The sequence below is a fragment of the Phoxinus phoxinus genome, assembly GCF_949152265.1.
Source record: "Phoxinus phoxinus genome assembly, chromosome: 18".
In the NCBI taxonomy this organism is placed as follows: domain Eukaryota; kingdom Metazoa; phylum Chordata; class Actinopteri; order Cypriniformes; family Leuciscidae; genus Phoxinus; species Phoxinus phoxinus.
Genome location: NC_136893.1, coordinates 30,739,673 through 30,766,125, shown reverse-complemented (window position 1 = coordinate 30,766,125; position 26,453 = coordinate 30,739,673). Strand labels below are relative to the sequence as shown.

General features: G+C 48.8%; 1 protein-coding gene across 8 annotated transcripts; it reads right to left on the bottom strand.

Moving 5' to 3' along the window:
- Nucleotides 1-7: 7 nt before the first annotated feature.
- LOC306986203 (uncharacterized protein) lies at nucleotides 8-26,453 on the bottom strand. Of its 8 annotated transcripts, none has more exons than XM_079589180.1 (9): nucleotides 26,425-26,453; nucleotides 24,677-25,050; nucleotides 24,421-24,577; nucleotides 14,234-14,369; nucleotides 13,997-14,126; nucleotides 11,920-12,112; nucleotides 11,641-11,782; nucleotides 495-652; nucleotides 8-398 (listed from the first exon to the last, which is right to left on the bottom strand). In XM_079589180.1, exons 2-8 carry the CDS (start codon nucleotides 25,047-25,049, stop codon nucleotides 536-538), a joined length of 1,248 nt encoding a protein of 415 aa, XP_079445306.1. In that variant the 5' UTR covers nucleotide 25,050; nucleotides 26,425-26,453; the 3' UTR covers nucleotides 8-398; nucleotides 495-535. The 8 variants fall into 8 exon arrangements, with proteins under 8 accessions (XP_079445306.1, XP_079445307.1, XP_079445310.1 ...); XM_079589181.1 differs by having other exon boundaries at nucleotides 520-652; XM_079589184.1 differs by having other exon boundaries at nucleotides 14,282-14,369.

Sequence of the window (26,453 nt, the reverse complement as noted above, 5' to 3'; positions counted from 1 at the left end):
AAGTGCATTAAATATATAATCATATTTTAATTAAAAGACTAAAAAATGCATTAAAATAACAATGGCCATGCCTTTCAAACAAACAAGGCATAAAAATACAAACCAATAATAAACATTCACATCACAGATCTTCTCAGTACAGTTTCTTACATTTCTTTCAAAGGCACTGATTGTCCTGTTTGGAGACCAAAAAACGTGACAGGACTAAAATCAGGAATGCCACTCGACCTGGCCTATCAGAACACTTGCTCGCCACTCGACCTGGCCAATCAGAACACTCGCTCGCCACTCGACCTGGCCTATCAGAACACTCGCTCGCCACTCGACCTGGCCAATCAGAACACTCGCTCGCCACTCGACCTGGCCAATCAGAACACTCGCTCGCCACTCGACCTGGCCTGTCAGAACAAACGGTCGTGGTCTTGACATGCACAACTGGACACTGGCATCATACAGTAAAGTCGCAAGAAAACCGTTAATCCGATGACAGTAACCTGCGCTTCCACATTGGGAGCTTACAGCAGTGAACCGGAGGTCAGGTGTGTGTGAACGGGTTCTCCAGGTTTGCACAGGGCTGGAGATGGTGCGCTACTGAAACACAACTGGGCTTCAGCCGCAGTCCAGTCTTACCACAGAAAGTTCTCTGGAAATCCTGAAACACAGAGTGCATTTCTGCATTTAATACAACAAAACAGAAATATGTACAGAACAGGTTTAACACCACCGTTTTAAGAATGGTGATTGGTGTAAAAAACAAACAATACTGTAAATCACGATTATAGCAATTGGTGCAAAAATAAAACAGAAACAACAGTGTCTATAGTCAAGATCTGCTTCAGTAGTGCGGTTAGTGCGATAGTTTTTTTAATGACTATCTCCAAATTGATTATGTAATTGCAAAATACATGCTTTACCCGAGTGATAAATTGTGTAATTTGAATAATGCTCGTGTGCCATCAGTATGTCTGGTAAACAGAGGTGTCTGAACACTGCTAACTCTGCAAGCGTGTCCGTATCAGAAGCTTCTCGGGTTCATCATACCATACACATATCTTACACTACTGTACCAGCTGAAGGATCACGATACCGCTCACTGTTGCGTTCATTTATAATTCAAATCTACAGTGAACCACATTTTTATAAATACATAGATGTAAATGAAACCAGAACGACTGGCTATAGTGCCATTGGCACTTCAGAGGCGGCACACAGGAGCTGCAGGACGTTTAGATGTTTTTAGAGTTAATGCAATTACAATTGCATAAATAATGTTTTGAGATTAATGTTTTAAATATAAAATTCTGAATATAGAAATAGGAAATGATGAAAAAAAAAAAAAAATAGGCCTACTTTAAAAAGTTAAATTAAAACTGCCAGTAAGTGGCAGCAAGTCTTAACGATTAAGTCACTGAATCATTCATTTAAAATGAATTAATTCATGAATTAAATCAAACTGCACGGCTCACCGAATCATAAAAACCCCAAACAGTTTCCAGAATCCAGAAACTAAACACCGCTGTGTGTTGCTCGGAGAAGCACAACAATTCTGGCTTTGTTTAAAACTATTTTTATTGACAAAATAAAGCAAAAACATCAATATTGACAATGTTGGGTCTAAACTCATTTAATAATAACTTATTTTTTGGTCCCACTTTATATTAAGTAGCTTTAACTACTATGTACTAACATTGAAATTAATAATTTGATACAATGGACTTATTGTGTACATATATGTTTTAACATTGTACTTATATTTTAAAAAGACCTGCTTGTAATTACAACGGTAATTAATGTATGTAATTACATTTGTAATTACATTGTTGACCCTTCCCTTACACCTTAACCCACCCTTAAACTTAACCATACCAGCACACCTGTCCCTAACCTGACCCGTATCACACCGCAATAGAAGAAAAGGTATTTTACAATACAACATGAACACAATAAGTACATTGTACTTAAAGCCACTTAATATAAAGTGGGACCTATTTTTTAATTGAACTGTTGAACAAAATCAATCGCATTTGAAGGCAGGAAGGTGCCGGTTCGAGCAAAAAAATAAAAAAATAAAGCAGCATCGCCAGTATTTTGAAGCTTGATAATCGCGATACTACCGTAGTGCTGGTATACCGTCCAACCCTACTCCAGATAAGACTTTTTGGTAACACTTTGCAATACTGTTCCTTCATTAATGAACAACTACACAGGAACAAATGAGTAACGCATTATTAACACTCTAGTAACTACTATTAACTAACAAGAAACTCTGATTAACAAACTAGTTAGTAGTAGCACTCAGTTGAATGTGATAGTCTTCAGTGAGGTATGAAAAAATAGTAGTTACTGATCAGCTAATAGTGAACTAAGAACTACTATACTGCACTCGGGAAACCACTTCTCAGATTCTCTCCAGAACACTGCAGTTTAGGTTTAGTTTAGTAAAGTTTCAGTTTAGTTTCAGGTCATAATTCCACTTCTGCCGGGTCCCCGCTTTTAACAACTGCTTCCTTGCTAAATTATGAGCAGCTTCCAATGAGTCCTGAAGCTTCCTAGCATACTCAGGGCCCGGGGGCACATCAGGTGGCCACCCAAAAGCCATTTCCCCAGGTGTTCTGATCTCCCACCCAACATCAAAAGGGCGGGTGTGCAAGAGCTTGAGTCTTGCACAGCGGATTGGCACGCCATTAGGAAAACTGGATAAGACACGTGTGAAGACACGCGACTCAAAATTCTGGCTTTGATCGCTGTGTTTGGATTCAGCAACCGACTAAACATGCCATCCACCAACGCCGCGCTCACCACTGTCTCGGCTTCTTGGTCAGGCAGTGCGTAAGCTTCTGGCCATTTAGTGAAATAATCCATAGCCGTCAGCACAAACCTGTTACCCCTCTCGGAACATGGAAAAGGACTCATTACATCCACCCCCACTCTCTCCATTGGGCCTCCTACGGGGAACTGTTGCAGGGGACTGACACCGCCGACAAAAATCCTCCACATCTCTCCTCACAAGTCCCCAGTAAAAACTCTTTCTGACACGTTTGAGTGCTTTTGAAACCCCAAAGTGTCCAGATCCCACCGCCCCGTGGGCAGCCCTGATAACCCCCTCCCGCAGCGACCTGGGCACTGCCACCTCCCCTCCCCAGTGGCAGGGTCTTTCCACTCCCTCTCTAACACCCCGTCTGGCAGACGCAGGTCTTTGAATTTTGTCCTTAAGTTTTTCGTGGACAAAGATAGAATGGCCACTTCCTCCCACAGAGGTCACTGCTGTGTTTGGACCCATTGGATTACTGGCTGCAGGTCCGCATCTTCCCCTAGCAGCCGCCTCCAGTCCTCTACTCCCAATGCCCCCACCGTCAAACACGCCGGCGTATCGCCATGCTTGCAAACCACAGAAGCCCCACTGGCATCCGAGTCCTCCAGCTCTCTTTCCCTGGTTTCTCTTTTATCACAGTACCGACACCCGTCGGCAAAGCATGGCCGACGAGAAAGAGCATCTGCATTTGTATGGCCTGACCCTGGACAGTGTACTACTCTCATATTGAACGCCTGAAGTTCCTCAATCCAGCGTGCCAGCTGGCCCTCTGGCTCTTTGAATGACATTAGCCATTGGAGAGCTGAATGATCAGTGTGCACAGTGAAAGGTAGCCCACACAGGTAATACTTAAAGTGTTGGACTGCAGACAGCACAACAACAAGTTCCCGTCTGGTGACACAGTATCTGTGTTCGGCCTTGTTGAACGCTTTACTGTAGTAAGCCACAACTCGCTCTCCCCCAACCCCCGCCTGAGAGAGAACCGCCCCCAAACCTCCTGTTTCAGGGCAGCAAAAGAGTTTGACACTCCTCAGTCCGTTTACATCGGCCACCAGCGCGGTTCTGTGGGCGCCGTCATGTCTGTTTACATCGGCCACCAGCGCGGTTCCGTGGGCGCGGCCATGTTCGTTTACATCGGCAACCAGCGCGGTTCTGTGGGCGCCGCCATGTCTGTTTACATCGGCCACCAGCGCGGTTCCGTGGGCGCCGTCATGTCTGTTTACATCGGCAACCAGCGCGGTTCTGTGGGCGCCGCCATGTCTGTTTACATCGGCCACCAGCGCGGTTCTGTGGGCGCCGTGATGTCTGTTTACATCGGCCACCAGCGCGGTTCTGTGGGCGCAGTCATGTCTGTTTACATCGGCCACCAGCGCGGTTCTGTGGGCGCCGTCATGTCTGTTTACATCGGCCACCAGCGCGGTTCTGTGGGCGCCGTCATGTCTGTTTACATCGGCCACCAGCGCGGTTCCGTGGGCGCCGCCATGTCTGTTTACATCGGCCACCAGCGCGGTTCCGTGGGCGCCGCCATGTCTGTTTACATCGGCCACCAGCGCGGTTCTGTGGGTGCCGTCATGTCTGTTTACATCGGCCACCAGCGCGGTTCTGTGGGCGCCGTCATGTCTGTTTACATCGGCCACCAGCGCAGTTCCGTGGGCGCCGCCATGTCTGTTTACATCGGCCACCAGCGCAGTTCCGTGGGCGCCGTCATGTCTGTTTACATCGGCCACCAGCGCGGTTCTGTGGGCGGCGCCATGTCTGTTTACATCGGCCACCAGTGCGGTTCTGTGGGTGCCGTCATGTCTGTTTACATCGGCCACCAGCGCGGTTCCGTGGGCGCCGCCATGTCTGTTTACATCGGCCACCAGCGCAGTTCCGTGGGCGCCGTCATGTCTGTTTACATCGGCCACCAGCGCGGTTCTGTGGGCGGCGCCATGTCTGTTTACATCGGCCACCAGCGCGGTTCCGTGGGCGCGGCCATGTCTGTTTACATCGGCCACCAGCGCGGTTCCGTGGCCGCCGTCATGTCTGTTTACATCGGCCACCAGCGCGGTTCTGTGGGCGCCGTCATGTCTGTTTACATCGGCCACCAGCGCGGTTCCGTGGGCGCCGCCATGTCTGTTTACATCGGCCACCAGCGCGGTTCTGTGGGCGCCGCCATGTCTGTTTACATCGGCCACCAGCGCGGTTCTGTGGGCGCCGCCATGTCTGTATACATCGGCCAGCAGCGCGGTTCCGTGGGCGCCGCCATGTCTGTTTACATCGGCCACCAGCGCGGTTCCGTGGGCGCCGCCATGTCTGTTTACATCGGCCACCAGCGTGGTTCTGTGGGCGCCGCCATGTCTGTTTACATCGGCCACCAGCGTGGTTCTGTGGGCGCCGCCATGTCTGTTTACATCGGCCACCAGCGCGGTTCCGTGGGCGCGGCCATGTTCGTTTACATCGGCCACCAGCGCGGTTCCGTGGGCGCCGTCATGTCTGTATGTTGTACTCATGAAAGTTCGGCAGCACTCGGCTCAGGCAACGAAAGCCCGGCGTCTGCAGCCATCCTCCCGGTAGCCTCCCTCACACGAGCCTTGTGCGATTCCAGAAAGTCTTCCTCTGTTGCGAATTGATCGGAAGCCCATGCCGAAGCGCCTAGAGCCTCACGAAACATCCGGCTTGCTTCTGGTTCGGACTTAATCTTTTCTTTAGCCTGCTTCCGCATCGTGTTTAAGGGACGATAACGAGAGCAATCTCGTATATTAACTGGATTCAAACAGTTCCCTTTTATTAACGTGAGCACCTGTGTGGTCGATGCTCTTGCCTCACACAGTCCAGCAAACCTCAAACTTCTGGAAAACCCCTCTTATCCAACCCGGCCCCGCATAACTGTGCAGGCTCGTTCTTCAGAAGAACAGCCCACGCCTTAAAGCCCCACACAACCAGAACACAGAACACATGAAAGAAAATACATGCATCTAGATATTGAACATAAACAGTCTTTAGACTTACTACAATATGAAGATAATGCCCTTTGCCTTGGTGTGACTTCTCACTTTTTGCAGACAATACAAAGGCAGAGTACAGTAACTTTAAAATAGGTTTTTTTTTATGTTTTAATGTTTTTTTTTTTATGTAGATAATTTTCATTAGTAAAACATCTAATTGCCAGATTTCCAGTGTCCTACCTATAATTAATTTGGCTGGACAACTAAAACATTTTAAAGTCATTTTTCTCAGTTAAAGGGCACCTATTATGGAATTTTGAAATGTACCTTTCATGTAGTGTGTAACATAGATCTAAGTGAACAAAAACATCCTGCAAAGTTTGAAATATGAAAGTGCTATATAAAGTTATTGTCTTTCAAAAGTAAGAGTCGACTCGGAGTCATTTTTATGAATCGTTAGAAGACCGAAGCTTTTTCTCTGACTAGATGACGTCAACTTGTCAAGTTATTTGAATACGATACGCCCACTTATTGCGCTCCAAGGCCAGCAGGGAAACATCATGGCGACGAGACGCTGTGTTCTGAAGTGCGACTCAAACTCAACTTTTTCCATCTGCCCAAGGAGGAGCATTTGAAGACTAAGTGGCTACAATTCATATATACAACTATACCACAGAAGTATAGTCCGAGCCTTGTGCTTTGTTCGCGCCATTTTGAAGACGATTGCTTTTTAAATGCAATCAAACTTGGATTCGCGAGCCGGCTGATATTGAAGGAAGGTTTAGTTCCAAGTGTATTTGCATCAGCTTCCTCCTCCGTATCACAGCCTGTATGTGTTATTAATAATTGTTGCTTTTATGTTTTATGTAGCATGCTTAATTATTATTTAGTTTGTTGAGTAAGCACCGTTTAGCTTCTAGGTCTTCAATGGCAATTGTATTGAGATATGTGAAGTGTTTGTCGTTGTTTTCGGAGTTGTCTTAAAGAATAGAGTAATACCTCGTAGTAACGTAACTGCATTTTTTTTTTTTTGTAAAAACGTTATGTTTATGCATCGGGCTAACGCAAACAAAGACTGATTGTGCTTTTACAATATGAACTCTGGGCTATGCTCGCTAACATAACATTAAATTCTTTATCTTATTTTTAGTTTTTTACTACAAACTACAAAGCAGTGGACTATAATCATCATTATAACACGATTTAATTGATAAAAGCATCATTGTACTCCGTGTTAAACAATAAGTATTATCTCTGTAAACACTGCTGGGTCATCTGACCAATCAACGCAGATTAGCGTCGCGCAAAGGAGGGGTTTGGAAAAATGAGTCGTTGAACGATTCATTTGGGAGTCGGTGAGCAAATCAGGTAAAAATAAATGCATATTATACGAAAACAAAAGTGTTTTTTGACATTGCATGCACGTAAAACTGTTGTTGGGGACTCCCTAAACAACATTAGGAACATTTTAAATGTCATAATAGGTGCCCTTTAAGGTATTTTGCCTTTGTAGGGCAGTATATACAGGTTCATAATTAATACATCTTTCTAAAGGAACTGCTAGTTATTTGGACCATGGCAACATGATAATAATGGAATAAAGGAAAATAATGAGTAAAGTCTTGCCAAATCCATCAGAAGGAATTACTATTCAAAATCTTGCATAAATCTCAAAAGCTTACATTGACTTCAGTCAATATTAGGGAGTTATCAAGATTTCACTTTAGAATACTGATCCAAATTATTAGTAGTTCCTTTAGAAGGATGTAGTAACACTTGAGTCATTACTAGTGGGTAACCATAAACTAATTTTTAATGTAAATTATGAACCCGTATATACTGTAGTAGTTCTCATATAGGTATAAAAGAAATAGTAGTTATTGATTAGCTAATAGTGAACTACCACATTCAACTGAGTGCTATTACTAACTAGTTTGTTAATCAGTTTCTTTTTATTTAACCCCTTATCAAGCGTCCCCCTTTTTTTAATAGAGATGAAAATGCACATTTCGAACTTAAATGGTTGTAATTCAAGAATGCTTTGGAATATAGATGTGAGATTGGTATTGTTTTAAAGAAGACATTTGGCAGATTTTTGTAGAAGTGAAATCAATTAAGAAAGTTAAACAGAAAAAAGGTCATAGAAGTTTGAGTTTATGAAAATGTACAACGTTAAATATTTAATTATTCATATTTTATATAAAATATATATTTTCAAAACCTGGTGGACTCTAAAACTGCAAAAAAATCAAAGCCAAAAATCTGAACAAGTTGTGTTTCAAATGTTAGGTTGATATCTTGAAACAGGGGTGCAAACACATGTATGGTCAAAAAAGAGAGAGGTAATCGAAGCCCTCGTCCCGCGGCAAATATCCGGTATATATTACTGCTATTTCATGAAAACAATTTCACCTGATGGTTTGAATAGCTCTTTTTGTAAAGAATTAATAATTCTAGGATGATTGGGGTAATTGTGTAGGGTAGGCCTAGTGCATCTGCATAGAAACTAATAAACAAAATACAAATATAAATATAATAATACACAATAAAACACAAATACCGGGTACACAAGAAATAAAGCAGTGCTTTATGTTTTTCAGGTAAATTAACTGTATTAAGTATTAATACAGTTTATCTTTTGACAAAACGTGATTTTTCTCTTTCTCTTTTGTTGTTTGATTAACTTTGGTGACACAAACAGCTGCAGGTATATTGGGTGCTGTCCCTTTAAGACGAATGTATCTAATACTGGTAATGACACGCATCCGTTTTGATCTTTTATTAAATGTTCTGATATAAGACCACAAACGGCCAACTTCACATATTCCCACAATACTTTTGACTAATGGATGTTGTCGGCTAGAGTATTTACTTCAAAATGATCTGAAAATCATCCGGGCTAATCGTTCACATTAAACAATAGATTGATTAAAATTTTGTAAGACACTTTTTGTTTGGAAAGGCAATATGCAGGTGGGCGTGAATGATCCAACAAGGTCATGAATAATGTCCTCATTCACACCTGAAGACAAAGACCTGCTAATGCTGCATACTAATGAGCCTTTCATTCAGGTGTCACTGAGCCACAAGAAAGAATGCAAAGACAACACACACACACACACACACACACACACATATATATATATATATATATATATATATATATATATATATACATACACACACACACACACACACACACACACACACATATATATATATATACATACACACACACACACACACACACACACACATATATATATATATATTACTACAGAATTGGTTCAGAGTTGGAAACATCTTGAAAAAAAGTGTATTTTTCCACAAACTGTGTATGCTTGCAAATTGTATAATATCCAAGGTAAACATTTCTAGTAATTGTGCAGTTAATTCTCATTCGTATTTTCAGAAAGTTTTGGATTATGTAGGCTATTCTCTCCCCAAATTTGTCACTAATAAAACACAAAAATAATTTAAAGAGAAGGCTTATATTGATATTTTAAGATTTTGTTTGCACCTTGTAAATTAGGTTTTGATGTGGCAGTAAAAACTTTATAATCTATCCAAAACGAAATGTTGTCTTTCATATTTCGTCTGTAACATATCGTCTTTTATAATATATATTAGGGCATAAATGTTAATTTGCAGTTTAATATGTTGCTTATACAAAGACTTTTTATTTCAACGTATTCAGTCGATTTTTACTCATCTGAATACGGGTTAGACAATAATAATACAGGGCTAAGATTATCACAAATAAACACAAGATTTTGACGCATATCCAACGGTTTGTGGTGTGGAGTGTGGAGCGCGTGGCACGGAGCCGCGGACGCGAACACTTGCATTTTCCTATCAACAGTGAAACAACTTAAAATACTTGTATCATTTCTGGTCATACAGAAAATAATAATACATTATTTGCAACTTTTATTTGTGTAAACTCACAATAACAAGAAAACGTTGTGCTTTTGTAAAATAAAATAAAACAATCAGGCGCGCTTTCATGATCTCTGTGAACTGGAGCGCGAGAACTGAAACTAAATATATAATTAAATAAATAAGAAACTAAATAAAGCTTAAATGTCCACTTTAAAACGAACAAATTCAAATTGATAGCTAATACATTATGATTATGTAATGCGTATGAAAGGAGCATTTCTCTCTAAAAGCGCATCTGCTTAACAGCGGAGATGGAGATGTTTTTAGCCGACTTAGAAAACAATAGTTTATTAATGACTCTTCTCATTCAGCACTGCGGGAAAAATATCAATTCTAATTTGGCCTTAGAAAACCAGTAAAATCGACATGTTTTGCATATTACTTAAATATGTAAATATGTACTTACTCTATCTGATTTCTGACTGTGTTGCTAAGCGCACTCCGAGTTGCAGGCGTAGGTAGTGATGAAGCTACATTCCTTTTAAAAAAGTTGAAGAATATTATTGTATCGTGCCATCTTCCCAACGCGCAGGTGACTGAATGAGGAAACTTAAAGCATTTGCTTGGGGGCGTTTCCCTGTTTTGCATAGATGGCTTAACACATTATCTTGTGAATAGCGCGCTCCGTCAGTAGGCGTGAACGAATTAAAGTCAATGAGCTCGTAATGAGCTCGACTGGAATCGCTCTCTTTTCATACAGATCACAGAAGCTGAGAATATTTGTTTTTAATATAAATTACTTCATTTGAAAGATGTGATCTCAAGCTTTATGCCCGTGGGTATGTTTGCCTGTTTGACTGAATTTTCGCGGAGTTACAGATCATTTTCAAACGCGTTTCAAATTCAGTTCATTGACAGAGAGAGTGCAGAACTCGCATCATGTTCATTTTTCTTTATTTGGCAAAAAGCAAAACACTTTATTTTTATTGTGAGTATACAGAAAAAAAATAGAAACTGAACAGGATCGATTGATGTATAACACGAAAATGAAAGATCAAAATTAACAGAGCATTTTGAGTTTATTTTGCATTGCTAAAAAAAAACACGAGCAAAACGCGCGGGCGTGTTCTTGGTCCCCAGAGGGTTAATATGTATTTGCGCCTTCTATTTTGTCTGAAAACTTCCAACACTCTTGTGTGTCGCGTGAAAAATAGGCGTCGGTTGCGGTTCTATTTCTAGCACGCGGTTTCGGCGCGGCTCGAGAAGTGTGTGTGTCACGCAGGCATTGTGCTCTAACCAGTTAACATGAGAGCCGACATAAAAACGGACACTGAGAGAAATGTGATGCAGTGGCACATCCAGAGTGAGACAGAAACACTAGTGGTTCACGCTTGCGCACATACTGCTGGTTTGGCGCGCAGTGTTCTGATTCGCTTATTTCCTATTTACTTGTAGGTGGACGCAATCCAGAATTACTGTTGGTTAAATTATAATCAGACCCTCTCAAGAAACCTCTAAGAAACACAGAAAGATCACGTATGTGCATTATAGCTCACGGCCACATCACAGACGCTGAATCTATTATTATTTTCTTTATATTTAAAACATTTTCAGACCTTTTTTTGGCTGAACCCGCCTTAGAAGTATGAAAATATTCTTGTTGCAAATTGATAAATTACGGCTCCTCTGTAATTTATTTAAAAAATCAGTCACCAAAAATGAAAAATAGAGATTGTAAGCTTTCAAATGATATATAGTTTGTCAAGATTGGTTTAGGTTTAGTATAGGATATTACTGTTTTAAATATGTAATGGCCAATATAAGGGGTTAATAGTAGTTACTAGAGTGTTAATAATGCGTTACTCATTTGTTCCTGTGTAGTTGTTCATTAATGAAGGAACAGTATTGTAAAGTGTTACCAACTTTTCGTCAATTAAGACAATGCGCCACACATGCATTCGCATGACGACCCGCGGACACACTCACGCAGACACAGAGCAGTGGCGTGTGTGAGGGCACCTGTTTAAGGCAGTCTCCATGTATCTCCTGTATGTATTTGAGGAAGGCCGTGGTCCACTGCAGTGTGGTGGCTTTATCAGTGTCAGCGTAACAGAACGGCACCAGCAGGTTCAACTCGTCACAGCACAGACGGATCCTCCTCCTGAGGACACACACACACACACACACACACACACACACACACACACACACACACACACACACACGCTACATCTCTCACCCTAACACTGAATGCATGGGTTAAAGCGCATTTGAAACGTATTTAATGCTGAAAAGCACCTGCGGTCGCGCTCCTTTCTGTTGTGAACTTCTTTGCGCTGAGTTCGGTCCGTGAGAGGTCTCGTCCGGTCTCGGTTAGCACAGGACACACTGGCACATGTCTTCCAGTTCTCTGAGCCCTGTATGATGTTAGATGGCCTGAGAGCCCTGGTCCGAACACGCTTGATGGGGCGAGCAGCTTTATTCACCTCATCTTAGGTGAAGAGGGAGACAGCCAGGACAAACACATATAAACATCTCTAGGCTTAAACTCATTATTAACTCACTGTTATGACTTTCTTGCTTTCATGGAACATAAAATGAGTTTTCGTTGATTATGTAGATTGCTCATTTATTGTACATACAAAAGCCCAAGTCCAAGTGAACTTTCCCTCAATGTGTTGAAATATTTCCAATTGAATCAAAGTCTTGAGAAATTATGTTTTTAATTTGGTTCATCCAATTGCTCTTAAACAGTAACTAAATAGTCATTTAAATAGTAAGTTATAAGATTTTCATAAATTAATGCAAAGCTGATGATGTTTACTGATCCAATAAATGATGACATTTACCTTTACTGATCCAACAGGAAGCCTCTGAATTTTTAAACAGAACTAAAGATGAAAAGCCAAGTATTTTGGTTCAATCTTGTTACTATGGCCAGTACTAGAGTTATAAACAGGTCCACATGAGCAAGGCATTCATGATGTTGTTTGGCGAGGGAATGCAAAAATGAATTCCCAGTTTGTGAAAAGCACTATACAAATAAAATGGCTGTCGCCTACATAACATAACCGTGTCAAAACTGAAAGTGAGGAGAGATAAACACTGAAACCCACCGGACACAGTTGGTTTTTGTGATGTAACAATAACACAAAGATAAATCATATCAGATCTTTTTCAGCTTTAATGTAAAAATGACAACCTATGCGGTGACATTTTAAAGACATAAAAATAAAACCCTAAACGACCTGCATAAGTGTGCACACCCTGCTATAATCGTGTATGTGGCTGTTTTCAGATGAACCAATCATCAAGCTCATGGGAAATAGGTCTCACCTGTCTTCACCTGAAGTCACTCTGATGAACTCTATGGCCCTACCTTGCACCCAGCGCAATTGACTTAGTACATCGACGCATGTATCAATCCTAGTTTGCACTTTTCTCCCACAGACGCACGTCTGTAAATTAGGGAATGAACTTGCGCTCGGGGTTCCAGAAAACACTTCCGCCACTGACCAGGAGAAACCCAGTCTAAAGACAGTGGCGCGTTAGTCATATGCTATTTTAAGGGCGCGTGCTTGGCCATCGTGTAGCGTAGAGTTCTCAACGGGTCGGGTCGGCCCGACAAACCCGACGGGAGTCGGTATACGTTTCATCATACATATTTCAAAGTTAAAGTCGGTGTGTCAGGTTAAATTTGTAATTATGATTAACACAAAATAGTGAGGGGAAATACACGTTTGACAAGTTGATGTGTTGTTTTGTATGTTTTTCGATACCTAAAGGCAGAATATAAGATGAAAAAGTTTGTTATTTTCAGTCCTCACTTAAAACTGCTCCTCCCCCCAAACGAATCGCTTCACGTCATACGAGGGAGACGTCTCTCCAGCTCGCTGAGCTGTGTTGATATTGTACGAGTGATAGAGCGAGAGAATTAGTGATTAGGACATTTATTTATTTAGTTAGTTATTTAAGTTAGGTATACGCAGGCGTATTTTCATGATGGTGAATTACTGCGTTTGTGCTGTGTGCAGAAACACCATTAAAACCGGTCACAGAGTCCACTTTTTCACCAAAAAATTTAATAAAAAATGAGACCCCTATTTGACTCTTTTCTTGTAGAGCTGTTACTCTTTAGTGAATGTCTAGAGCTTGCACAGCTCATATGGACACTTATTCGGTGCTTTTTGTTTTTCATTATTGGAGCTTGGCAGCCGCTGATCGCAGAATGGAAATAAGTATTCTGTGTTCCAATGACGAAGGAAAGCCATAAAGCTTTAGAACAACATAAAGGTGATAACAATCATTAGCTGATAAGTTAGTAATTTGAATAGTAAATCATTATGTTTGAGTGCAGAGCTGTGAGGAGTCTTACTCTTCAGTGTGACGTGCTGGTCTGCGGGGTCGGTGTAAATGACGAACGGTGCTCGCATCACCGACTCTTTCTCTGCTCTGAAACTCACAGTCAACTCTGTGGGGATGAGCAGCTCAGACTGTTGGACACCCTCCAATACAGAGCATAGGAAATCACTCATTGACAACAACAAACAGCAGAAGTCGGTAACAAACATATACTGGAGTGCATTTGAATGACATGAAGGTAAGCACCTACAGTTTTTAGCAGATGTCCTTCGTACGGATACGTGCCTTGTATTCTCACCATCTTGTCTGGGTTACTCCAGTTCTCTATTTGTGCATGTGTGGATAGTCCTGCAGTGTTCGCAGAGTGACAATGCACTGATACAAATCTGGAAGACAAATTATGAAATCATGTCAAAATTGATTTAAAGCAGGGATTCTCAAACGTTTTATAGCAGTCAAACTTTGACCTAAAACAGGGTTTCTATTTTTTAGCTAAAAGCTCATATTTTATTACATCGTACATAATAATGACACGGAGGTCAGACCAAAGCTTTCCGACCGGCTCGCAAAAGTGAGTCATTTTGCGCTGGCAACTGATATATGGTCAAGCGGGACACTCATGAGTTTGACAATACATTTAATTGAAGACTGGGAAATGAAAACTGCGAGTCTCCAGACCAGCTATTTCCCCAAGGCCACACCGGGAGCATACAGCCGAAGCCTGCAAGATGCACTTACGGCCCGGAGGCTCAGCGGTGCCATAACGGCGTCATCAAACGGGGAACTGGAGAAGTGCTGAGGAAGCAGTGCTGTGGTCACCGACTTCATCTGGACATCGGTAAGTGCTAAGTTTGTATTTGATTCGGAAAAAAATAGTTTGGAACTTGTGAAGCATATTTTGCTTAGTAAAATAATTGTTTGCAGTAGTGACGGCTTAGTATGCTAACCGGTGTAACAAAACATATTTGAAATGTTAAAGCAACATTTAAACATGTAGTAGTTTTATCACACAAATCTATATTAAACACAGGCGATGATCTTCTTATTTAAAATAAATAATAATAAATAATGTCTGCACACGCTGGGGATCACGGCAGCTAACGGTGGATTGAGTCCGCACACGCTGGGGATCACGGCAGCTAACGGTGGATTGAGTCCGCACACGCTGGGGATAACGGCAGCTAACGGTGGATTGAGTCCGCACACGCTGGGGATCACGGCAGCTAACGGTGGATTGAGTCCGCACACGCTGGGGATCACGGCAGCTAACGGTGGTCTGAGTCCGCACACGCTGGGGATCACGGCAGCTAACGATGGATTGAGTCTGCACACGCTGGGGATCACAGCAGCTAACGGTGGATTGAGTCCGCACACGCTGGGGATCACGGCAGCTAACGGTGGATTGAGTCCGCACACGCTGGGGATCACGGCAGCTAACGGTGGATTGAGTCTGCACACGATGGGGATCACGGCAGCTAACGGTGGATTGAGTCCGCACACGCTGGGGATCACGGCAGCTAACGGTGGTCTGAGTCCGCACACGCTGGGGATCACGGCAGCTAACGGTGGATTGAGTCCGCACACGCTGGGGATCACGGCAGCTAACGGTGGATTGAGTCCGCACACGCTGGGGATCACGGCAGCTAACGGTGGATTGAGTCTGCACACGATGGGGATCACGGCAGCTAACGGTGGATTGAGTCCGCACACGCTGGGGATCACGGCAGCTAACGGTGGATTGAGTCTGCACACGATGGGGATCACGGCAGCTAACGGTGGATTGAGTCTGCACACGCTGGGGATCACGGCAGCTAACGGTGGATTGAGTCTGCACACGCTGGGGATCACGGCAGCTAACGGTGGATTGAGTCCGCACACGCTGGGGATCACGGCAGCTAACGGTGGATTGAGTCTGCACACGCTGTGGATCACGACAGCTAACGGTGGATTGAGTCTGCACACGCTGGGGATCACAGCAGCTAACGGTGGATTGAGTCTGCACACGCTGGGGATCACGGCAGCTAACGGTGGATTGAGTCTGCACACGCTGGGGATCACGGCAGCTAACGGTGGATTGAGTCCGCACACGCTGGGGATCACGGCAGCTAACGGTGGATTGAGTCCGCACACGCTGGGGATCACGGCAGCTAACGGTGGATTGAGTCCGCACACGATGGGGATCACGGCAGCTAACGGTGGATTGAGTCCGCACACGCTGGGGATCACGGCAGCTAACGGTGGATTGAGTCCGCACACGATGGGGATCACGGCAGCTAACGGTGGTCTGAGTCCGCACACGCTGGGGATCACGGCAGCTAACGGTGGATTGAGTCTGCACACGCTGGGGATCACGGCAGCTAACGGTGGATTGAGTCCGCACACGCTGGGGATCACAGCAGCTAACGGTGGATTGAGTCCGCACACGATGGGGATCACGGCAGCTAACGATGGTTTGAGTCCGCACACGCTGGGGATCACGGCAGCTAACGGTGGATTGAGTCCGCACACGCTGGGGATCACGGCAGCTAACGGTGGATTGAGTCCGCACACGCTGGGGATCACGGCAGCTAACGGTGGATTGAGTCCGCACACGCTGGGGATCACGGCAGCTAACGGTGGATTGAGTCCGCACACGATGGGGATCACGGCAGCTAACGGTGGATTGAGTCCGCACACGCTGGGGATCACGGCAGCTAACGGTGGATTGAGTCCGCACACGATGGGGATCACGGCAGCTAACGGTGGATTGAGTCCGCACACGCTAGGGGATCACGGCAGCTAACGGTGGATTGAGTCCGCACACGCTGGGGATCACGGCAGCTAACGGTGGTCTGAGTCCGCACACGCTGGGGATCACGGCAGCTAACGGTGGTCTGAGTCCGCACACGCTGGGGATCACGGCAGCTAACGGTGGATTGAGTCCGCACACGCTGGGGATCACGGCAGCTAACGGTGGATTGAGTCCGCACACGCTGGGGATCACGGCAGCTAACGGTGGATTGAGTCCGCACACGATGGGGATCACGGCAGCTAACGGTGGATTGAGTCCGCACACGATGGGGATCACGGCAGCTAACGGTGGTCTGAGTCCGCACACGCTGGGGATCACGGCAGCTAACGGTGGATTGAGTCCGCACACGCTGGGGATCACGGCAGCTAACGGTGGATTGAGTCCGCACACGCTGGGGATCACGGCAGCTAACGGTGGTCTGAGTCCGCACACGCTGGGGATCACGGCAGCTAACGGTGGATTGAGTCTGCACACGCTGGGGATCACAGCAGCTAACGGTGGATTGAGTCCGCACACGCTAGGGGATCACGGCAGCTAACGGTGGATTGAGTCCGCACTCGCTGGGGATCACAGCAGCTAACGGTGGATTGAGTCCGCACACGATGGGGATCACGGCAGCTAACGGTGGTCTGAGTCCGCACACGCTGGGGATCACGGCAGCTAACGGTGGATTGAGTCCGCACACGCTGGGGATCACGGCAGCTAACGGTGGATTGAGTCCGCACACGCTGGGGATCACGGCAGCTAACGGTGGATTGAGTCCGCACACGCTGGGGATCACGGCAGCTAACGGTGGATTGAGTCTGCACACGATGGGGATCACGGCAGCTAACGATGGATTGAGTCTGCACACGCTGGGGATCACGGCAGCTAACGGTGGATTGAGTCCGCACACGCTGGGGATCACGGCAGCTAACGGTGGATTGAGTCTGCACACGATGGGGATCACGGCAGCTAACGATGGATTGAGTCTGCACACGCTGGGGATCACGGCAGCTAACGGTGGATTGAGTCTGCACACGCTGGGGATCACGGCAGCTAACGGTGGATTGAGTCCGCACACGCTGGGGATCACGGCAGCTAACGGTGGATTGAGTCTGCACACGCTGGGGATCACGGCAGCTAACGGTGGATTGAGTCTGCACACGCTGGGGATCACGGCAGCTAACGGTGGATTGAGTCCGCACACGCTGGGGATCACGGCAGCTAACGGTGGATTGAGTCTGCACACGATGGGGATCACGGCAGCTAACGATGGATTGAGTCTGCACACGCTGGGGATCACGGCAGCTAACGGTGGATTGAGTCTGCACACGCTGGGGATCACGGCAGCTAACGGTGGATTGAGTCTGCACACGCTGGGGATCACGGCAGCTAACGGTGGATTGAGTCCGCACACGCTGGGGATCACGGCAGCTAACGGTGGATTGAGTCCGCACACGCTGGGGATCACGGCAGCTAACGGTGGATTGAGTCCGCACACGCTGGGGATCATGGCAGCTAACGGTGGATTGAGTCCGCACACGATGGGGATCACGGCAGCTAACGGTGGATTGAGTCCGCACACGCTGGGGATCACGGCAGCTAACGGTGGATTGAGTCCGCACACGATGGGGATCACGGCAGCTAACGGTGGATTGAGTCCGCACACGCTAGGGGATCACGGCAGCTAACGGTGGATTGAGTCCGCACACGCTGGGGATCACGGCAGCTAACGGTGGTCTGAGTCCGCACACGCTGGGGATCACGGCAGCTAACGGTGGTCTGAGTCCGCACACGCTGGGGATCACGGCAGCTAACGGTGGATTGAGTCCGCACACGCTGGGGATCACGGCAGCTAACGGTGGATTGAGTCCGCACACGCTGGGGATCACGGCAGCTAACGGTGGATTGAGTCCGCACACGATGGGGATCACGGCAGCTAACGGTGGATTGAGTCCGCACACGATGGGGATCACGGCAGCTAACGGTGGTCTGAGTCCGCACACGCTGGGGATCACGGCAGCTAACGGTGGATTGAGTCCGCACACGCTGGGGATCACGGCAGCTAACGGTGGATTGAGTCCGCACACGCTGGGGATCACGGCAGCTAACGGTGGTCTGAGTCCGCACACGCTGGGGATCACGGCAGCTAACGGTGGATTGAGTCTGCACACGCTGGGGATCACAGCAGCTAACGGTGGATTGAGTCCGCACACGCTAGGGGATCACGGCAGCTAACGGTGGATTGAGTCCGCACTCGCTGGGGATCACAGCAGCTAACGGTGGATTGAGTCCGCACACGATGGGGATCACGGCAGCTAACGGTGGTCTGAGTCCGCACACGCTGGGGATCACGGCAGCTAACGGTGGATTGAGTCCGCACACGCTGGGGATCACGGCAGCTAACGGTGGATTGAGTCCGCACACGCTGGGGATCACGGCAGCTAACGGTGGATTGAGTCCGCACACGCTGGGGATCACGGCAGCTAACGGTGGATTGAGTCTGCACACGATGGGGATCACGGCAGCTAACGATGGATTGAGTCTGCACACGCTGGGGATCACGGCAGCTAACGGTGGATTGAGTCCGCACACGCTGGGGATCACGGCAGCTAACGGTGGATTGAGTCTGCACACGATGGGGATCACGGCAGCTAACGATGGATTGAGTCTGCACACGCTGGGGATCACGGCAGCTAACGGTGGATTGAGTCTGCACACGCTGGGGATCACGGCAGCTAACGGTGGATTGAGTCCGCACACGCTGGGGATCACGGCAGCTAACGGTGGATTGAGTCTGCACACGCTGGGGATCACGGCAGCTAACGGTGGATTGAGTCTGCACACGCTGGGGATCACGGCAGCTAACGGTGGATTGAGTCCGCACACGCTGGGGATCACGGCAGCTAACGGTGGATTGAGTCTGCACACGATGGGGATCACGGCAGCTAACGATGGATTGAGTCTGCACACGCTGGGGATCACGGCAGCTAACGGTGGATTGAGTCTGCACACGCTGGGGATCACGGCAGCTAACGGTGGATTGAGTCTGCACACGCTGGGGATCACGGCAGCTAACGGTGGATTGAGTCCGCACACGCTGGGGATCACGGCAGCTAACGGTGGATTGAGTCCGCACACGCTGGGGATCACGGCAGCTAACGGTGGATTGAGTCCGCACACGCTGGGGATCATGGCAGCTAACGGTGGATTGAGTCCGCACACGCTGGGGATCACGGCAGCTAACGCTGGTCTGAGTCCGCACACGCTGGGGATCACGGCAGCTAACGGTGGATTGAGTCCGCACACGCTGGGGATCACAGCAGCTAACGGTGGATTGAGTCTGCACACGCTGGGGATCGCGGCAGCTAACGGTGGTCTGAGTCCGCACACGCTGGGGATCACGGCAGCTAACGGTGGATTGAGTCCGCACACGCTGGGGATCACAGCAGCTAACGGTGGATTGAGTCCGCACACGCTGGGGATCACGGCAGCTAACGATGGTTTGAGTCCGCACACGCTGGGGATCACGGCAGCTAACGGTGGATTGAGTCCGCACACGCTGGGGATCACGGCAGCTAACGGTGGATTGAGTCCGCACACGCTGGGGATCACGGCAGCTAACGGTGGATTGAGTCCGCACACGCTGGGGATCACGGCAGCTAACGGTGGATTGAGTCCGCACACGCTGGGGATCACGGCAGCTAACGGTGGATTGAGTCCGCACACGATGGGGATCACGGCAGCTAACGGTGGATTGAGTCCGCACACACTGGGGATCACGGCAGCTAACGGTGGATTTAGTCCGCACACGCTGGGGATCACAGCAGCTAACGGTTGATTGAGTCTGCACACGATGGGGATCACGGCAGCTAACGATGGATTGAGTCTGCACACGCTGGGGATCACGGCAGCTAACGGTGGATTGAGTCTGCACACGCTGGGGATCACGGCAGCTAACGGTGGATTGAGTCCGCACACGCTGGGGATCACGGCAGCTAACGGTGGATTGAGTCCGCACACGCTGGGGATCACGGCAGCTAACGGTGGATTGAGTCCGCACACGATGGGGATCACGGCAGCTAACGATGGTTTGAGTCTGCACACGCTGGGGATCACAGCAGCTAACGGTGGATTGAGTCTGCACACGCTGGGGATCACGGCAGCTAACGGTGGATTGAGTCCGCACACGCTGGGGATCACGGCAGCTAACGGTGGATTGAGTCCGCACACGCTGGGGATCACGGCAGCTAACGGTGGATTGAGTCTGCACACGATGGGGATCACGGCAGCTAACGATGGATTGAGTCTGCACACGCTGGGGATCACGGCAGCTAACGGTGGATTGAGTCTGCACACGCTGGGGATCACGGCAGCTAACGATGGATTGAGTCTGCACACGCTGGGGATCACGGCAGCTAACGGTGGATTGAGTCCGCACACGCTGGGGATCACGGCAGCTAACGGTGGATTGAGTCCGCACACGCTGGGGATCACGGCAGCTAACGGTGGATTGAGTCCGCACACGCTGGGGATCACGGCAGCTAACGGTGGATTGAGTCCGCACACGCTGGGGATCACGGCAGCTAACGGTGGATTGAGTCCGCACACGCTGGGGATCACGGCAGCTAACGGTGGTCTGAGTCCGCACACGCTGGGGATCACGGCAGCTAACGGTGGATTGAGTCCGCACACGATGGGGATCACGGCAGCTAACGGTGGATTGAGTCCGCACACGCTGGGGATCACGGCAGCTAACGGTGGATTGAGTCTGCACACGATGGGGATCACGGCAGCTAACGGTGGATTGAGTCCGCACACGCTGGGGATCACGGCAGCTAACGGTGGATTGAGTCCGCACACGATGGGGATCACGGCAGCTAACGGTGGATTGAGTCCGCACACGCTGGGGATCACGGCAGCTAACGGTGGATTGAGTCTGCACACGCTGGGGATCACGGCAGCTAACGGTGGATTGAGTCCGCACACGCTGGGGATCAGGAGCAGCGAGTGAGCGTCAAGCAGGGGCAGCGCGTGAGCGTCGAGCAGGAGCAGCGAGTGAGCGTCGAGCAGGAGCGTCGAGCAGGAGCAGCGAGTGAGCGGCGAGCAGGAGCAGCGAGTGAGCGTCGAGCAGGAGCAGCGAGTGAGCGTCGAGCAGGAGCAGCGAGTGAGCGTCGAGCAGGAGCAGCGAGTGAGCGTCGAGCAGGAGCGGCGAGCAGGAGCAGCGAGTGAGCGTCGAGCAGGAGCAGCGAGTGAGCGTCGAGCAGGAGCAGCGAGTGAGCGGCGAGCAGGAGCGTCGAGCAGGAGCGGCGAGTGAGCGTCGAGCAGGAGCAGCGAGTGAGCGGCGAGCAGGAGCAGCGAGTGAGCGTCGAGCAGGAGCAGCGAGTGAGCGTCGAGCAGGAGCAGCGAGTGAGCGGCGAGCAGGAGCAGCGAGTGAGCGTCGAGCAGGAGCAGCGAGTGAGCGGCGAGCAGGAGCGTCGAGCAGGAGCAGCGAGTGAGCGTCGAGCAGGAGCAGCGAGTGAGCGTCGAGCAGGAGCAGCGAGTGAGCAGCGAGTGAGCGTCGAGCAGGAGCGTCGAGCAGGAGCAGCGAGTGAGCGTCGAGCAGGAGCGTCGAGCAGGAGCAGCGAGTGAGCGGCGAGCAGGAGCTTCGAGCAGGAGCAGCGAGTGAGCGGCGAGCAGGAGCGTCGAGCAGGAGCAGCGAGTGAGCGGCGAGCAGGAGCGTCGAGCAGGAGCAGCGAGTGAGCATCGAGCAGGAGCAGCGAGTGAGCGGCGAGCAGGAGCGTCGAGCAGGAGCAGCGAGTGAGCGTCGAGCAGGAGCAGCGAGTGAGCGTCGAGCAGGAGCAGCGAGTGAGCGTCGAGCAGGAGCAGCGAGTGAGCAGCGAGTGAGCGTCGAGCAGGAGCAGCGAGTGAGCGGCGAGCAGGAGCGTCGAGCAGGAGCAGCGAGTGAGCGGCGAGCAGGAGCGTCGAGCAGGAGCAGCGAGTGAGCGTCGAGCAGGAGCAGCGAGTGAGCGTCGAGCAGGAGCAGTGAGTGAGCGTCGAGCAGGAGCAGCGAGTGAGCGTCGAGCAGGAGCAGCGAGTGAGCGGCGAGCAGGAGCGTCGAGCAGGAGCAGCGAGTGAGCGTCGAGCAGGAGCAGCGAGTGAGCGTCGAGCAGGAGCAGCGAGTGAGCAGCGAGTGAGCGTCGAGCAGGAGCGTCGAGCAGGAGCAGCGAGTGAGCGTCGAGCAGGAGCAGCGAGTGAGCGGCGAGCAGGAGCAGCGAGTGAGCGGCGAGCAGGAGCGTCGAGCAGGAGCAGCGAGTGAGCGTCGAGCAGGAGCAGCGAGTGAGCGGCGAGCAGGAGCGTCGAGCAGGAGCAGCGAGTGAGCGTCGAGCAGGAGCAGCGAGTGAGCGGCGAGCAGGAGCGTCGAGCAGGAGCAGCGAGTGAGCGTCGAGCAGGAGCAGCGAGTGAGCGGCGAGCAGGAGCGTCGAGCAGGAGCAGCGAGTGAGCGTCGAGCATGAGCTGCGAGTGAGCGGCGAGCAGGAGCGTCGAGCAGGAGCAGCGAGTGAGCGTCGAGCAGGAGCAGCGAGTGAGCGGCGAGCAGGAGCGTCGAGCAGGAGCAGCGAATGAGCGGCGAGCAGGAGCAGCGAATGAGCGGCGAGCAGGAGCAGCGAGTGAGCGGCGAGCAGGAGCGTCGAGCAGGAGCAGCGAGTGAGCGTCGAGTGAGCGTCGAGCAGGAGCGTCGAGCAGGAGCAGCGCGTGAGCGGCGAGCAGGAGCGTCGAGCAGGAGCAGCGAGTGAGCGGCGAGCAGGGGCAGCGCGTGAGCGGCGAGCAGGGGCAGCGCGTGAGCGGCGAGCAGGAGCAGCGAGCAAGAGCAGCGCATGAGTGTCGAGCAGCGAGTGGAAATGGAATGGGCTGTGATGCATGGAGCACCGGGTAAATCTTGGCTAGGACAGCAAATTGGTTAGGGCCGGCCCTACAAATATCAAAACACATAGCTTAGATATCTTCAACCCTTAACTTATGTAGTAATAATCAAAGCACATAGCCTCAGCTTTATGAAAGTTGAAAGGATGCAGGGGTGCAGTTGGTTATTAAAATGATGGGACAAGTTAGCTATTATGAAACTAATATTAGCTAGGCCTATGTGTGTTAGCAAGCTGTAGCTTGGGCCAATTGGTATTCGTCCACTTTGATAAATTTACTACTTAATTAACTATTTGTTAGAATTTACCCATTCTTCCTGATGATGCTTCACGTCTTATTGCCTGTATCTAGTTCTGTGTCATTAAACGCTTGTTTTTGGGGTCCACAGCTTATAAAAAGTTAGTTCTTTTGTTATAAGCTAGAAATGACAAGGAGGACGCTCCACACAATACAAAGTCAAAGGAGAGGGTTGGATTGTCCCCCCGCTGGGCGTGGCATAATGTGCTCTGTCTCTATGGGGGGGGGGGTATTCTAGCTCCACCCATTAGGGCCAAATTGCATTCGCAAGATGTAAGCTCCCCCCATTTGCTCGGCAGTTAGCAGCCTCCCGTTTTTTTTTTTTTTTTACATTTTTCTAAATATTGTTATTTGTGGGGGGAAAAAATCAAATTACGAGTGAATAGAATGAAAGCACATTTCATGACCCTTTTAAAAATCAGTTATGTAGTGTAATAAGAGCTGTGTCACACAGGCTGCATGGTAACCTTTTCTCCAGGCAGACTCGTGCAGGTGGACTGGGTCGGCCCTCCAGCGGCCGTGGCTCTCTCCGGTGGGGCCGGTCTCCTCCGGCACACTGAGCTCTGTCCAGCACAGAGCTGGGCACCTCCACACCCCCGCCAGGGGTCGCCTCGCAGCCCAGACCTCCTCCGCCGGGGGTCGCCTCGCAGCCCAGACCTCCTCCGCCAGGGGTCGCCTCGCAGCTCAGACCTCCTCCGCCGGGGGTCGCCTCGCAGCGCAGACCTCCTCCGTCAGGAGTCGCCTCGGAGCGCATACCTCCTCCGCCGGGGGTCGTCTCGCAGCGCATACCTCCTCCGTCAGGAGTCGCCTCGCAGCGCATACCTCCTCCGCCGGGCTGGTCCACCAGCAGCATCCGGATCTCCTGCAGGGCCGCGGTGCAGGGCTCCTCCGCCGGCTCACCGGACAGGCTCTCCTCCAGCTGAGAGAAGCCCGAGCGGCCCGTCTGGGCCTCCATGTGGCTCTGGATCATGTGCTGGAAGTACTCCACCTCACTCATCTCCATCAGGCTGAACTGGCAGCTCGGACCCCCTGCCACGGACCCAGCCTCACACCCGTGATGGTCCTCTGACGAGGCACAGGCCACTGATGTGCTCATCCTGAAACACATTCACAGGCTCATGAACTCATGCCAATAGATCACGGACTCCTATACTTTAAAGCTACACTGTGTAACTTTTTTAGTTTATTCTTAGCTAAAAACACTTAGTTCTTTCAAAAATATATGTGCTCATTTACTTCGTTCAAGTAATAAAGTATTCTCGTGAGTGTATAATATGCCATTGAAAATACATACGGGTGAGGGGTTCGAATGTCGGTCGCCATGTTGCCCCTCCATCTTGAAAGTACATTAGCCAAAGAGGGACATACCCGTTAATTCAAGCTTCGCCTTTCGCGTCTCCGCAATTCACTGGCACCAGCCCTGTTTTTATTTTTTCCTTTCCCTTTCCCTCTCCCTCTCCCTCTCCCTCCGTCACATCAGCTGATCTCTGCTCACGGAGAAAATGATATAGCCTACAATGTAAACGTTGCCTTACGCTAGTGATGTCGTACAATATACAGAATAACGATAGCACTGATAAAAGTTACTTTACTCAGATTAGCTTGCATTCGTCTGGGACTGATAGCTGATGTTAGCAATGAAATGGTAAAATAATAACGAAAACATAAAACTATTATTCATTTTACATAGATATCATAACCTATATGTTAACTGACAAATTAAATTACTGCAAATTATAATAGTTTTCTAAAGTAGCCTCATCACTTGAAGGAATACTCATGGACGAGGTCGAACTGGAAGCCATGTTAATCTCGGACTACATTGGCCACCGTAGGAGTTAAAACGAAATCGGAGTTGAGAGGAACAGAAAATAATATTCACTGGATGGTCATGTACCTTTTCACCGCTAGATGGGGGTAAAAATCACACAGTGTAGCTTTAATACATGTGTTGTAGACACTCACATTGAAGTCTGCCTCCATTAGGTATGACAATTTTCACTATCTAAACAGTTCTCAATGGATTAAAGTCTCTGCATTTTTATTTTTTGTTTAGTCTCATTGAATATTCGGTTTAGCTCAAAGTAACATAACATAACTTAAGTTTAAATCGGTAAAATGGGTTGTGGGTGCCATGTCAACTTATCCTGCTTTTACAGTAACGCTAGGAACAATAACTTGCCAACTATGATGGTTTTGGAGTAATTTATTGAGACAACAGACCCATTCTCTTGCAATTTAAACAGTTATCAGGGAAATTACAATAGTATTTTTAACCAAAACAGTCTTGCCGAAGGCCTCAACTTCCCGTGTTTTCCCGCCCTCACATCCCGGATTTAACAGCTGACTGAATCTATCACGGCCATTAATAACAGAATTAATTAAGCACATAATGCCTCCGAATCGTGAGTCAAATGTAGAGTGACAACAACTCCGTGAATCCAGGTTATAAGTGATTGAGGAGGACTTACCTGACACTGCGCGGCTGACCAGAAGACGG

Bases quoted from the DNA above. Each gene is read 5' to 3' on its own strand.
- LOC306986203 (XM_079589178.1), bottom strand. From the start codon at position 25,049: ATGAGCACATCAGTGGCCTGTGCCTCGTCAGAGGACCATCACGGGTGT. The intron at 14,127-14,233 runs GTAGGTGCTTAC...TCTGTATTGGAG, and splicing joins AAGGACATCTGCTAAAAACT to GGTGTCCAACAGTCTGAGCT. The intron at 12,113-13,996 runs GTAAGACTCCTC...TCTTCACCTAAG, and splicing joins CCAGCACGTCACACTGAAGA to ATGAGGTGAATAAAGCTGCT.